Here is a 16,305-nt window from a genome sequence, read left to right as displayed (position 1 = left end):
ATCCATTGAAGGCTCAGACTGTAGAGAGATAGCGTCCTCTTAGACGTCGTCGACGTTGTCTGCTTCGTTTGAGACCAATCAGGCGCGAGGACAGGGAGCAAATGTGGAATGTTAAACAACTATTTTCAGAAGCAAATATGCTATAAGAAGCTTAGATAGATTAAGGAACACGCTCGCCTAAACTAACGTTTTAATGTGGGCCTCTGTGTTCAATGTAACAGGACGTATACTATTATTATGGCGTGAAATTCACCTTGTGTGGAAGTACATGGTGAGTGGGCCAGGGATGTTAGAGTTATGAAATGCCCAATAGCATCAACTGAGTCAAGGCTGGGATTCGTTTCCTGTTTACTTGACATACCAGTTCCGTTAAATTTACTTTTACTGAGGTTTTAGATTATCCTATCAAAACCTTCCGGGTTTCGGGGTTTGGTATGGCGCTCGATGTACCAGCCTTAACCGATATTGCCTAGATATATGTGGTGCTTTGCTCAAAGTGCCAGTATGGTTATGTGAAATGTACTGGATATCTGACTTTAGGTGTAAGATTATGTTTGATGATAATATTTTGCAGATGTATACTACTCCACTTTCGATGGGGATAGATTTATCTTTCCATGATTCTCAAAACTTATTCTCACAATATGTCAAGTGTATATTAAGATATATCTGAAATCTGATAATCCCTATCGAAAGTTTAGTAGTACATGTACATATTTGACCCACAAAGCACTCCACGTGCCGAATATTGATTTTAAAACTGTTCTTGCGTATAACATTTATTCCCATAAACATTTCACAATATAAACTCCCTGTGTGTGTGTGTTAAAGACAGGTTAGGATCAAGGGTAATGCGTCTCTAAGGTTCTAGTGATCACCGCAGTCACTATTGATCCCGTTGACATAAGAGACACGTCAAAGCCTCATGACATATAATGTTATCGTGTAATGGCATTCATATAATTAATCGTCCAGAATTAGAAAAATCCCGAGGTACCTTAGGAGATATTTTCTCACCACCCTTGACCCGAAACACCACTTTTTGAGTGGAGCGTTTTTAGTTTCAGTATTGGGAAACGTATACCATTATCAAGGTTCGGAAGTAGGTCTTATGGTATAGTGTGGGCATCCCTATACTTCGAGATAGCCTGGTTTGTTTACATGTTGGACATTCCATGCCCCAGCTGTGACAGGGTCAGTTGCATGATCCCTCGAATCCTGATATTTTGAGTTGTTTCAAGTTAAATTCTAAGTATGTTTAGGATCCAAAGAAGTTTAAAATCTAAACATGATTGAATCATAACTGGTTCCTTTCTCACCATATTTGAAACCTAAAAATATAAATGTCTAAATATGAACTTTTTTACGAAGGCTAAACATGTTTGAAATCTGAAAAAATAATAACTAAACATGTTTGAAACCGAGTTTGGCCCGCCTTATTTAGCCTGACTATTCCTACGGCGGAGTTTAACAAAATTAATTCATTCAGGTTTGATTTTAACTTACTCGACGTTCGTTATGATGTAAATAACGTATCTAGCTTTCCTTTGCAGATGTCGTGGAAGTCAAAGTCGACTGCTGTGATGTTGGCAGGATAGCGGCGCGGAATGGCATGCATTGTCACGCCAAGATCCATGCCGCACTACTGGACCACGCCAACCGCACACGTGACTACCATCGACGTGTTCGTCTGCCCGTCCAACATCACCAACAGGTGTCTCTGCCGTTCCGATCCTTTAACATGTGCATACATAACCGTGGGTTGGAGTTCTATAAATGTTGTCATGCTGGTAAGACCGACCCGAGGGGGAGAAGGACAAGCTATAGACCGTCCAGGCCTAGATATCGCCCCCCAAGACGGTACCAGTTTGACAGACGGCCATATTCAAGAGGTTAACAAATGGTGGCAAGGGACGTTACTCTAGCATGGCTGACGTTCCTCGTGGCATCTTACACTTCATGTCTCGCCACCAACCGGACAGGCATGACCAGATTTCTTCCTCGATCAGGGCCGGACAACATCACCTCCCTTACGCAGACGTGTTCTTCTGCCAGTGTTCTTCAATGTGTGCACTTCCGGAACAGAAGGACAAAGAATGTGCCACCGTCTTTCCTTGGAGGAGTGATACTTCTCTAGATTATTTGATGCTGACTCAGGGTGCGACCTCCATTAATTGACCGAAATGTGCTTTGGAGGTGGACGCTTTCATGTTCTTGTGTTACCAAATGACAGGTCATGGACAGGGTGTTTAGTGTGTTCTGGATGATTGAGAACGGTATTTACTGGTATAGACCATTTGCTCTGGGAGTGAGCTAACCCAGTTCGGGACAGGACGCTCACAGTCCCTCTGTTGCATTCCTGCAATGTCAATACTCTGTAATACTGCCCGTTCTACAAAGCTATCTTAGCTCTACGACTGTCGTATATCTATGTTAAAGTAATGATAGTCTTTGTGAAAAAGGGTCATGGCCTTCTTGCACAAAGCAAGCTTAGACTGTTCTAAGTCTGTGTTTAAGTATTGGAGTTATGATGGTCTTAGCGCTAAGATTGTTTGTGAATGCGGGCCCAGGTCCAAAACGCATCCTTTAACAGCTACTGCCATTCGGAATCTTCTCATCGCGTCTCTAATCTGGATGTATTTATATGAGCGGGCAGATGCTGTCAGCGCTCTCCGATTATTGAGGTGTTTAAACATTGGTTTCCAAGTGGCGGGTACTACTAACACTGACGATGGGCTCTCGCTCTAAGCAAAGAATGTTAACCTCTCCCTCCTCCTTTTAAGTCATGTGGCTACCCGCAAAAAAGGTTAATTTTCTAGCTAAATGAATTTTTAAGACTTGGTACAATCCTTATACCTGAGGACAATTTAAACTCCCCTAAATTGTATGAAGTGGTCTCTCTCTAAGGTCTCGTCACACCCCTACACTTGAAACTCAAGCCTCTGAAAGTTCAGATTTTACCTCCTTAAAACTAAAATATGCATGGGATCATTTTCTGCGTATTTATTGCGTGGACAATTTCTTAATGATACTCATAGCTGTAGATCGTCAACTGTTTTGTAATGATGACCCCCTACGACGTTCCATTCAAATTTGTGGCTTTTGTGTGTGTGTTAAATCTTACGTCTGTCCTGTGACGGTCAACGTAGTGTTTGTTTCTTCAAAACGAAATAAGCTGCACAGGATGACCCTTTTCATAATAGTGGAAGATTAACTTGACCAAAGAGCGCAAACTGTCTCTTCAGATATAAGAACATGCCCGATTATCCAGTGTATTTTATTTTTATGCAACTTAAATAAAACCTAGGACCCATTCGCTACCATGGCTTCGTCCCGAAGCTGATTCGAATAACATGACGCTAAAAATAGCCGTCCAATCAAATCACTCCAACGGGCGAGAGACATTCTGTGCTACGTTACGAGAAATGGAAATAGTAAGGTTACTTCCAAAGCGAAACGCTGACTAATGGGACTATAATATTAGAGGGGAAATATCGTACCCTGTATATTCAGGAAGAGTCAAGGACGTTGTTTCACATTATTTTGTATTGCGGGAACCGCACTTCACTCAATCCGAGAGCCTGTTCCGTATTCCTTAATTCTTTTTTACATTCTTCTTACACTGTTACTCGTACATAACAGAAAAACACCTTTATTTTTAATTTATGGCGCAACATTATGGTTTAATACACAGGGTCATTTGCTGGTGTCTTTTTTACAATGCTAATCAATGCAAAATGACACATACTTTCCCGGTGATATTCGTGTCTCTTTCCTCCCCGACTGGATCCGTTCGTCGCCTCTTGTATCATTCCGGAACAAGCCAATGACTTTCTTGTACGGAACGGGCGAGTGGTGACGGATGTTCCCGAATGGATCCGACAAGGAGCACGGGTCGTTCTATACAGGTGGTATGCATGAGCGAATGAGTGAGGCAGTGTTCTGAGGTCTCGGTGGCATTCGTGACCACTCGTGTCATTCCGGGATATACGCAGGTCACGGAAAGTTGCGAGTGGTGACGAACGGTGTCGGTGGGTACAGGGTGTGTATGTGTGTTTGTGGGTTTTAATTACATATAGAGTCGTGTCATTGACAAGGCAGCTTTATTTTAGAAGTATTCATTTTTATCATGATTGTTGCACGTTCTTATTTTTAACGTGGCGTCTTTCGATGTGTGAATAAAGTATAGCTTTTGACATTAATGGGGACTTGGCCCCGAGAAAATGGCAGCCCTAGCAAGAACCACTCTTGTTTATGTGCTTGCTCGAATTGTATGATGTGAATTAATATAAGTCTAAAACACAAACACAATGTCACAATTTAATACAGGGCACTAGGTGCAACGTTTTCGCCTTGACTGTAAATGGGCACCTCTTGAAGGTAGACATTGAGTTATTCCCAAGGGCTGTAAGACTTGACCTAAATACATGGAATTCCCTTTCCTTTCTACGCACACCACCAAGGCAATAACTACCATTTAGGACTTACTATAGAAAAAAAACAGTGACGCTAAAATAGCACGGTAATGTAAGCTTCGATTTGGGATACAGCATTAGAATAGTTCGTTAAACCTCTGCTATAGGTACCCTTTTCACACATCTACAGTTTCCGAGTAACTTTTTTGTTTATATGTTATTGTAATTGATATTTTTACTTAAGTATATCTTTTACACCGCTCATTTTCACCCGATGAACAATGCATTGAGCTGCACAGATAATGTGTTGTCCAAACACAGCTATAGTTTGGGTATACTGTCGACTTTTTCCTTTCAAGTTGGAATACTAGAACTGTTTTAAAGAAGGTATGTAGTATACAAAAAAAATAAGATAAAGAAAACCCGATTCTTTCATATTGATTATTAGTTAATCTGTCATGGAATCGGGTGTTCTTTAATTTCTTTTGGGTAGTAAATGTTGATAAATATGACGATGTTGCCACAAAGTGACAAACAAGTTTTCTGTGCATTCGATTGAATGTAATTGTAAAATCGTAATTTGAGGACGAAATATTTTTTGTTGTCTCCTATTTTTTCACATGTTATTCTTTTCTTTAAAGTTATATATTTAAGAGGTAAGTCGTTTAAACGCTTTAAATGAGCATGGGGACATGATTGTCATCGTAATGAAAACGACTGAATTAGTACTGATTTTGTCTTTCTTTTATAACGGGCGACGAATTTACTTTTATTTAACAAAGAACGTACTAAAATAGACTGACCCACACTTAGTGCTGGTGTACTGATGATCTTGTTTGATCACTGTGATTGAATTCAGAATGGGGAATTATGAATACTCAATGGTATGGTCGTATTTCAAATTTTTCTTGTTAGAAATCAGTGCTGCGACTTGTCTTTGATGTATGTCTTAATTGTATTTGAAAATGAATTAAAGATGAACTGGCTTTATTGATCTGGTTTGATTATTTCCGTAAGTGTTCATCATACTCTACCTTTAATTGTAGTCGGTGGGAAACGCCCAAGGTCCAGGTTTGATTTCCCACATGGGTACAATGTGAAACCCGTTTTTATGTCACCGCCGTGATATTGCTGGAATGTTGCTAAATGTAGAGTAAAACTATACTCGCTCGCTTAACTGACGTGTTCGGGAGTTGGACTTTCCATGGGTCTCTGTTGATTCAGATGTTTCAGTGAGTGAATGTTGTTTACGCCTGCGGGCGCACACTGTAACAACTCGATTATTAACTGGGGACATTTCCTGCTTTAGAATATTAACGAGTTATTACTACAACGGAATCCCCGTTAATCCAGACGTCAGCTTTTCGGCTGAAATCATCCAGAGGAACACATGTCTGGATTATCGACCAGTGGAACTTTGTATATACGTATGCGTTTCCAGCATTAATTTTTCGGTTTTACGAAATTTTATTGCATGTGTTAAGAGCGTGTTAGTGAGTATTAAGGTTTTATCGTGAGATCATTACAGGTATATTGGATATATAGGTCTTCAAGAAAGTGCGGCGTTGACGACAACGAGAATGTATCAACGTCAGTACGACTTATTCTCAGCCGCCATTGTTAAACAGTCGATCCCCTTTCATTGGCTCTATCGACCATCATCATTGCCTCGAGTTGCTTTCCTTCGGCGTGTCAGAAAGCCATGAGCGTGCGTTCGAATCCTGTTGTTAGGTTTGTTTGCACCATGCCCGGGGATGCATCACTTTTCTCCCACATCAAGCTGACACGCCGTGATAAACTGAACTACATTTGAAAACGGCGTTAAAACAAAGTCACTAAATGTGCCTCCGTAACGGTTAAGGAGTTCAGTGAGTGAGTATGGTTTTTAGCAATATTCCAGCAATATCACGGCGGGGGACACCAGAAATGGGCTTCACACATTGATTATGTTTCTAGGTTTGTCAGCACCATACCCGTGCTCGTTGGTTTCACCGAAGTGGTATAAGACCTGCATCACTTCGGGCTTTCCTCCCACATTAAGCTGACACGCCACGATATAACTTGAATACTGTTAAAAGCGGCGTTATAAACCCAACTGACTCACTCACTTTAACCACTAGGCTACCCGACCACCCCTAAGGAGTTCAGAGCGGCAGGGGGTATTGCGATTTGAATTGGTTCTATCTGACAACTTTAAAGAGAAACGCCTCCTTTATCTGTGTGTCTGCGTCTCCGGATCCGATATGAGTAGTTACGAATCCAACATTCGTCCAATCATAATCCTGTATCTGAGCTAGCTTTTTCTCCCCTTTTTAATGTCCGCTAAATGTCAGCAAAAACGCTCCCCAGAATCATAAAGAAATCGGGCTTGGCTCATCGAGAATAAACTAGGATCGAACCCACGCAAGGCTGAATAATGATGTTTTATATCGAACCACAGTTGGGAAGGAAGGAAGGATTTGGAAACATTGTCAGTCGTTCACCCCAAATACCAGCGTTCAAGATAATAATGATAATGTCTCTACTAAGGAAAGCATGTATTTACAAACGAGTCTTGGTGACCTATTTACTGTTATGCTCATCCGTATCAGATTGTGCATTAAGATGAAGACAGCGCAGGTATTTATGTACTTTGGTATCAAGAAATTAGTTGTAACACCTCAGATTTTGTTCCAGGTTCCACATAGATCAGCGATACGGAGAGTCAGTCATATGGATGCTATCAGAAGCGTACTCTTAATGGCATGTAATGTGTTTTCTAAATGTGAGTCTAAAAACGCCAAGTGTGATGATTTGCTGTGATCATATACTTTGCAGTACATGTAATTGATATATAACATGTGAGAAGATGTCGAGTAGAAGATTTATGACCAACACATCCCTGGGCAAACGCTTAACATGATAGCATTGGAAGTTTTGGGCATCCGGCATCAGAAGTTTACCATGATTCCAACATGTGTTGAATTTCCAGTGCGTTTTAGATGAATATCGGTTATAAAATGGATATTGTTATTTATCAATCAAAAACTAACCCCCATAAGAGATATCGCTTTGGGGAGGCCAAACGATCTCTTCCAGAGGATGTCCCCACAATGCTTTGCAGACCATTGTAATGTCATCGCTTACGATGTCGTCACAGTCAGATGACATCACTGTCGCTGATGTTAGCTCGATGTCGAATGTTAGCTCAACCATCCCCGGATATTTGTAACCCACGAGTCGTTTCGGTGCCGTAGTATTCGATGTGTAAGTTTGGTTTAACAGTACTTCAGTAATATTCCGGCCTGTCCGCTCGATAGAGGAGGATAGTTCGAGGTGATACAAGTCTTAGACGTTCAACATTATGAATAAAACACAGATTTGTAAGTCACTCATTGTTGTGAGATCCTTGACACAAGGGACGCAACTCTGCACAACGATTGAGCACCCCGTGACCCACATTTGATGACGGAGGTTTCGAGGCCGCATAAAGTGTAATTGAATCGAGCTTTAAACATTCTTTCTTTAAGAATACTTTTTCTTTCTGTTAAGGCCGCATTTGGTTTTATTCAAGCTACATGACGGTGGCTTGCAAATAATCAAACAGGACCAGACAAAACAGTGATGAGACACAAGTAGGTCATCATGCTTTTAACCACTGGTTTGTCTGGCACAGATTCGAATTACTACAGCCCCTCGAGGATTAGCTGCGAAATTGCACATTGCGCCATAAAACAACACTCACTCACTCACACGATTACCGTAGTGTCTGTTCCAAGTTCACGAGACCTCGCTTCAGTGAGGAAAACCTGTAAGTGGCAGAGAACGTGCTGGATGCGGTGTAAATGCCATGTGCAGTATCAGTAATGACACGGTATGTTGTTATTTACATAGGAGGTCGGAGATGTTCCATCTCTTTACAAACTGCCAAGTCAGTAGCCTCGAGCAGCCAAAAGTCCCGAAAGAAACAGATATTACTGAAACAACCCGTTGTATGCCCGAGCTTCTGTTGCATCGCTTGGCTGTTGATGAAAGACAGACACTGAGATGCTAGGCTATGGTGCTGTAGATAAGTGTTCGTCTGTCGACGCTACATAGACTCTCATCTTCAATAGGCACATTGTCAGCTTTCCGTAGCGTCCCTTGCAATGTTCCAAGATTACCATTCCGGTATTCGATCGCGAACACTCAAGCTGATCCGGAGCCTTTGCCAAAAAGGACAGCATTTTGTTTAATTTCTCGTAAAGCACCGCTGTTTTCGAAATTACATAACTAGATTTTTTTTCACGGTAGTGTCTTAAGTGATGTATTTGGAGTCTGTATCTAGGGATAGATTAATCTTTGACATCAAGCATAGTTTAATACAGTTTGCCAATTCGCTGTGAAGAGTTGCGTCTGTGACAGGATTTGCTGGTCGTGAGTTCGATTCACACATCACCCCGTGTTGTGATTTGATCTGTCAGCGCCAAAGTGTGTTTGGTGGTTTCAACAAGGCGGCCTTCCCTCATTGTTTTGGTACGCCGTGATATAGCCACAAATTAATGTTCTAAGCAGCGTAAGTCCATGTTGGTCTGCATTGCGAATATTTAAACTTTAACTACCAAGACAGGTCATCCAAAATATGTATTACTTATTTTAATTGTCCAACTGAAAAAGGGGTTGAGTATCCTTTTTTGACGCGGGTTCACTTATGAACAACAGCACCTTACATGAAAATCATTCACCGTCTTACCATATTATCATCTTCCCTAGGCAAGGGAGTTAACTGTCTGTAAAAGTTCGGTTTCCACCCTTGCCGAACTAGGCTCGATCGTAGCGACACCAGTGGCTATTATGAGTTATGTCCCTTCTATGTCCCACATTTCACCTCATATATAACTTGCATCTGCTTCAAACAAAATGGCAACGCCAAGTCATGTCGATCTGAATGATAATCAAGATCTTTATTGTTAAAAAACGGGTCTTACCTCGCGAAGTGCTATAAATCACTTAAGCACCTTGATTTAAACATGAAAAGATTTGGAAAATATCTGTCGACGCCCATTTGCCAAAATCTGCGTGGAGGTCGCCATGTTGTTTACGAACCGGATGTCCATTTCGTCACGCGATTTTGATTGGACTATGCGCAGACTCGTTAGTCCAGCCGAAATATAACTCCTTAATTCGAGACTAGTTCGGCAAGGGTGGAAACTAGACTTTATTGTCAGTTCACTCCCTTGCCTCAGGAAGATGACACATTTTTAGTAATAATCTTTCACTTTTTAAAATAGCGGATAAGAAATGATCAACACGAATTTGGTATTTTTAAGCGAAAAAATAAGTTGTGCCAGATTGCTGGAAATAAATATAGATGCTTCATACTGTGGTAATTGTCTACCACAAAAATGACGTTGTTGCAAGGTGTTTTTTTTAAGAAAAAATATTTATGCTGATTGTTTTTATTAAAAGTACCTGGTTTTGCAGCTGTAGCTGAATATTATCTAGCCTCCATACAAAATGCCGGTACCCATTCGAAACACACGTCAGGTTCTAGGTTTTACTGTACCATATCCGTGAACGTGGCGCTCACTAAAATGGTAAACGTTTACAACCACGCCGTCATATAGCTGAGACAGATATTCCTCAGAGCGGCGTAAAACTCCTTTTATAAACAACACACAAACACACAAATTCAACTCGTCTCCTCTCTCCTCAATAAAGCTGTACACGCCATGTTAAATACATTGTTTTGTCTAAGAAGCCAGATCAGGCCATTGGTCAACTCAGTTTAAAGCAAAACCGAATCTAGTCAACAGACTTAAATACAATTTTGGGTATGAACTATTTGTAAACATACCTGCGTTCTTTGCATCTGGACTGATAAAAGGTCACTTGACATCCGCTCAAATCAAAATTTCATATTTTTATATCTAATCGATCTAACTTCGAGAAAATAGAAAACCTGCATCATCACGTGCCCATAGGATATCTGTGTCAAATATATAAAAAAAATTATGAAATGTACTTTTTTTCAATGCGTACTGAATAATGTATGAACAATCCTATTTTTATTCACGTCTTAATTCACAGCTACATTCCTAGGACATGTAACTAACATGAGATGTTGCCAGCGTTCACCATCATACAACATACAACCTGCTTGCCGACAGGCGAGCACAACACATCTCTCAGTCTTGGCATGATTGGACTGTGGAAATTAGCTGTGGAATAATTACCCTAACCTTGGCACACGAAGACAGATTTACCCTTCCCCTCCGGTGAAAGGTCTATCTTTGGTCTTCACATGACAGTGCCTATTACCTATAGACACAGCCTCCTATATACCACCGTTGCTTTCGCCCAGCCAGTGTCCCTCGTTTTAACTATTCACTTACCTATTTTTCCCACGACTGCTGACTTCCGGGCATGCTAAAGATTCCAGAGATTCCACAGCCAAAGGTAGCCAAGGTCGCACTCTGGGAAGAGGTGAAACGACCCAGGAAGTCCCAGTATGATAATCTCATTGACAGAGGGCTCGGTTCCGTTATTTGTTAAGCCACGGGGTTTGCCATAGAATTTGAAGGTGACTCAACGTTTGCGTCATTCATCACGAACAGCACTTGTTAAAAGAAATAAGGATAGAATAAATGTGTGGAAATTATTTTCAAAAACGTCTAGATTCTTTCGAACTCAGACATCTCATTAACTTATTTATTTTTCTCTCTTCGTAATTGTTGTCTGACTTTTCATTTGCAACAATACATTTTGAAGGTCGTAAACTATGTTTCAGATACCTATTGCTCGAATATTTTAATTCAGTAATCACTTTCTGTTTTCAAACATATTGTGGATATCTATGAAATAGTTGTGCATTGCACTACAAACGTCTCCTCGATCGCGACCGAAGCGCGAACCTGTCGCGTCTCGATCGCGTTTGGACTGTGTTGCACCACTACTCGTACATTTCACATCTTCATCGCTAACGAGGTGACGTTTGTTTTGAGCAGTAGTGTATGAGCCGTAGAAGCTGGCGATTGCACTGTATTAGTTATGTACGTATGTGTTTATTATCATATTATCTAGATGTCGTCCCTACTTTGGTGCCATTAAAACAAAATATTTCAAGGATGCAAAGAAAAGCATGGAAGATGGTATTTTGATATAAAATGGAAGAAAGTTCGTGTGGAAGGATTAATTGCGGACTCAAATACTGATGCATGTGGATGTTTCCACATCAACAACAAACAGCTTGGCGAACACTCATGATATCAGCAGAACAATAAACATTTGAAATAAATAATAACAGATCCTTTTAGTTCATCTGTCACCATCGTACTCAATACCCTCTCATATCTTCTCGTCTTTTTCTCTTCGAACATCCAATTCACACTCACTCACCCCTGCAGTGTGTACACAACCCTCGGGACCCGGCCATCCAACACACCGCCTGACCCGCGTTGCGACGTGAGCACGTCAGTCCCGTGCAGCAGGGGGGCCACGCTCTCCGATTCTGCCACTGGCTGATAACAGCCGTGAAATACTTTCGCCAAAACACCCCCGGCGTGTCCCGTTGTCTGTGTGTTTACGATACCTCGTGACGCTCGTTTCAATTAAACGTGACGTAGCGTGCAATACCATATCATTCAAAAGTGGCATAAAGTGCCGTATCCGATGACCCTGCTGGTCTTCCGTAACACTACACGACGAGACATCAGCCAATGCGCTGAACACGTTGTGGCGCACATTTCTAGTATACACTTTTACGCGATTGTAGATTCCTGTCATCGTAGAATGACATGTGTATGTACCACAAGTGCAAGCATGACACCTTAACGCACCAGAAGAGGCGCACCTGCTGCGCAAAACCAACTTGACACTTGTACCTAGTTATTTCGGTATGACTCTAATCGATTAATTTCACTTGGCATAGTGGCCATTGTTTGGCTGCGGAGCTATTTTCATGACCCAAGGACCAGTTGGGTGTTGTATTTTCATTTGGAACTTTTTGCCGAGACATTGACATTGATTTGTGGATAGGAAACATGTGAATCAATTTTAATAAACTGGGTATGTATTTTATGCATTCGGAGAGTATAGGATGTTCACTTGGCATGAGCGTCACACAATGGACCGGTGAGTCGTAGGCTTATAGAGCAAAGCAGTCATGGTGTCTGACAAAGTGGTACTAAGTCTACATCAGTTTAACATAAGCAGAGATTTTGTGAAGGAGCGGTGACTTTTGTAATCATAAGTTACCCTACAAGTTCGTTTACAATTAGTCACCAATAAACCCCTTCCAGTTGTTTAAATATTCAGTGTGCTTCAGATATGAGGGTGTCCGTGTCATAACTAGTGTCTTGTGTGTAACTGAAGCAGAGTCTCTCTGTAAAAAGGGCATGTCACAGTGCCGTCTCGAGGGAATTTGCTCGAGTTGATATGAGCACAACATGAGCAAATTCCCTCGAGACGGCACTGTGACATGCCCTTTTTACAGAGAGACTCTGCTTCAGTTACACACAAGACACTAGTTATGACGTCTTTACCAAGCGAACAACGGACAAGGTATTGTGGAGCAAAGTCCCTCTTTAAATAATGAACAGAGTGGTTTTGTCCACATTATGATCATCTTCTTTAACCCTAATGTTCATCATAGAATAAGAGGCAATGGTGTACCTTAGCATTTTCTCGGTTCGATTCACCACATTTATGTAGTAGGGCGTGGAGTTATCGCACAGATGACATCCTTACCTTGTCAGCTTGCAGATGGGGTTAACCTCTTTGGTCATATGGACAAGATGTTCGACCTCGGATCAGAAGATCCGTGGTTCGAATCCCATCACAGGACTCGGAAATGTTATGGCCGCTACATTAACGTAATGTGTGAAGCACGTTCTTGGTGTCGCCTGCCGTGATATGGTTCGATTATCGATAAAAGCCGCTTAAAACCATACTCCCTGTGATTAAGTGATGGCGTGATCTATTATCTATTGTTATTTATTGATATACTGTATACAAAGATGCTGTCGGTGACTCTCATACAACTATATGTTACAGTGATTCAATCGTATGGGCTCTTGTATTTGTGACTTCGCTTTTGCTTGGCCTCTTGTTACAGAAACAAAATTAATGTTTGTCCTCTTGTGACAGAAACAAATGCTTGGCCTCTTGTGACAGAGAAACAAATGCTGTCTTGTGACAGAAACTAAAGTTTGGCCTCTTGTGACAGAAACAAAAGTTTGGCCTCTTGTGACAGAAACAAAAGCTTGGCCTCTTGTAGAAGAAACAAATATCTGGCCTGTTGAGGCAGAGAAACAAAATCTTGCCCTCTTGTATACAGAAACAAATGCTTGACTTAACAGAGAAACAAAAGCTTGGCCTCTTGTGACAGAGAAACAAACGCTTGGCCCCTTGTAACAGAAACAAATGCTTGCCCTCTTGTGTCAGAAACAAAATCTGGGCCTCTTGTGACAGAAACAAAAACTTGGCCTCTTCTAACAGTGAAACAAATGCTTGGCCTTTTGTGCCAGAAACAAATGCTTGGCCTCTTGTGACAGAAACAAAAGCTTGGCCTCTTGTGACAGAAACAAATGCTTGGCCTCTTGTGACAGAGAAAGAAAAGCTTGGCCTCTTGTGACAGAAACAAAAGTCTGGCCTCTTGTGACAGAAACAAATGCTTGGCCTCTTGTGACAGAAACAAAAGCTTGGCCTCTTGAAACAGAAGCAACTACTTGGCCTCTTGGGGTAGAGAAAGAAAAGCTTGGCCTCTTGTGACAGAAAATAAAGCTTGGCCTCTTGTGACAGATAAACACAAGCTTGGCCTCTTTTGACAGAGAAACGCATACGAATACTGTTGAGGCCTCAGCGTATATATGATTTACACACAGCGCGCCTAATTTCAACGATTTCCATGCCAATGGCATCTTTGACAGTTAAACATATAGAAATAAAACCACCAATGACATCACTTCCGGTAACAGTAACTCCGTGTGCCAGCTCCATTTCTGACATCACTTAGCATTATCTACCCACGTTACAGCATAACAAAGCGAGTGGTTATATTCGAGACTGTGTATTACATTATTGCAATGAATCGTCGTAGGGCATTTCCGGACTTTCTAAACAGACACCTCTGTAGCCACAATTCGATACATATTTTGTAAGGAAGAAATCATTGCAGCATTGTGAAGGCATACGTGGCATGTTTTGTCAGATGTTTGGCACTAGAATGTTTGCATGGAACGCCGACGAATCCATACCTTTCTGCTTTTCCTAATATCACAGATACATTCTTGCATTCCACGACCAACAGGTCTCTTGAAATATAGGGTTTTTTCTCTGACCTTGTAAGTGGCTTATTTTGATATTACAGCACCGACTACGCGTGGACGTGCATTACGTATACACTGGATATTGCAGCTAACACTTATGAAATGGGTTGGGCAGGGAAGATGTCTCTCCACGACCTTGGGATTAGTAATCTGTTTTGGGTGGAGGGAAATCTCAAAAAAATTACTTGTAAACCCTTTAATCTTCGCCAGGAAGAAACAGATATAATGTAAGGCAATGAAAAATAAACACAATGTTTCAGATCAGAGGTTCATTTTCAATGCGATAGGATAACCAAGATTTTAACCAATTTGTTTGCAATGGTTTAGGGAAGGGAATATACCTTTTCCGTTGAAAAACCGGACAATTCGCGAACCATATGGAAACGTAATTCTTTTACCACTCAAAACACAACAGTATTGATCGCCAAGGAAAAAGACGCTCGTTAGTGACTATATGCGAACCACGAATAAAATGGCACATTTGAATGATTGGGTCAGTTGTACAGGCCATTTAAAACCACATGACACTCCATCCTTACTCCATCTCCACCCAACCCCAACCCCAACCCCAACCCCAACCCCAACCCCAAACCCTGATCCGTCAATCCCATCACGTCAAGGTTTAACTTTTCTTCCAGGGTGCCGTGACTGTAACGATGCAATCGAAAGTTTACCGAAGAACAAAGGAGACGTTTATATGGTGTGTTTTTTAATCAACTCATGTAAGATTAATACTTTCATATAGGAATTAATATCAGAACATGTCACGCGTGTATTTGGGGTGACTTTTGCGATGTTTTCAGATTGTCATCAACAAAACAAGTGTTTGTAGCTGCAAAACCATTTGCTTAAACAACACGCGTTCGTGTATGTTTCGTTAACGGAGTAGGTGCAAATGATGAAATTGCCAAGGGCAAAAGGAGAACGACTAAACGAAGTCCAACATAAGGGCAACAGTATGGCAGGCTAGCAACTATCTGAAGACAGGGGAAGCCCAGCATGGTAATATGGTAATCAGGTTTTAACTAGTATGCAGCAATGTGACATTGCATCAGATAGCGAAGATTCATCTTTTTGTTTGTTCCGATTGTGAACTCTCAAGAACTAAGCGGAAGCCTCATGTAAACGTTAACCTTATGCCGTATGGCGTAGCCGAGGCAGTCATCGAAATCCTTTCCAGTTAGGTGACATTAACGCCAGGAGTTTCTTGTGAAGATGTGTGTTATGAAATAAATTCTTAGGCAACAATTTTCATGTGCATACTGCATAACAGAAAAATATCCTTAGTCCACTACCTTCGGATTATTATTTATGGACGTGTGGTTGCATTAAGATGCAGACTCAAGGTTTAAACATCCTTTATGCCAAGTATGTTTGGTCGATATATCGTTTCAGACGCTAACTCCCGGCAGAATCGATAATGATGTTTGTTTGGTTGTTGTTTTACGCCGCACTCAGCAATATTCCAGCTATAACGGAGGTCTGTAAATAATCGATTCTGGACAAGACAATCCAGTGATTGGCATCATGAGCATCGATCTGCGTAATGGGATACGATGACCTGCATCAACCAAGTCAGCGAGCCTGACCACGTGATCCCGTTA

At 41.3% G+C, this 16,305-nt stretch overlaps 1 protein-coding gene across 1 annotated transcript in view; it reads left to right on the top strand.

Moving 5' to 3' along the window:
- Positions 1-5,423, top strand: part of LOC124134336 — a 31,957-nt gene extending 26,534 nt beyond the window's left edge. Inside the window, exon 3 of the mRNA XM_046499099.2 lies at positions 1,554-5,423. Coding sequence (XP_046355055.1) covers positions 1,554-1,897 — 344 coding nt within the window. The 3' untranslated portion in view covers positions 1,898-5,423. The remainder of the gene's footprint in view (positions 1-1,553) is intronic.
- Positions 5,424-16,305: the final 10,882 nt, after the last annotated feature.

This window comes from Haliotis rufescens, unplaced genomic scaffold (genome assembly GCF_023055435.1).
Source record: "Haliotis rufescens isolate VD_foot unplaced genomic scaffold, xgHalRufe1.0.p SCAF_11, whole genome shotgun sequence".
NCBI lineage: Eukaryota > Metazoa > Mollusca > Gastropoda > Lepetellida > Haliotidae > Haliotis > Haliotis rufescens.
The sequence above is the reverse complement of the archived record's forward strand: the minus strand, read 5'-3'. Positions and strand labels throughout refer to the sequence as shown.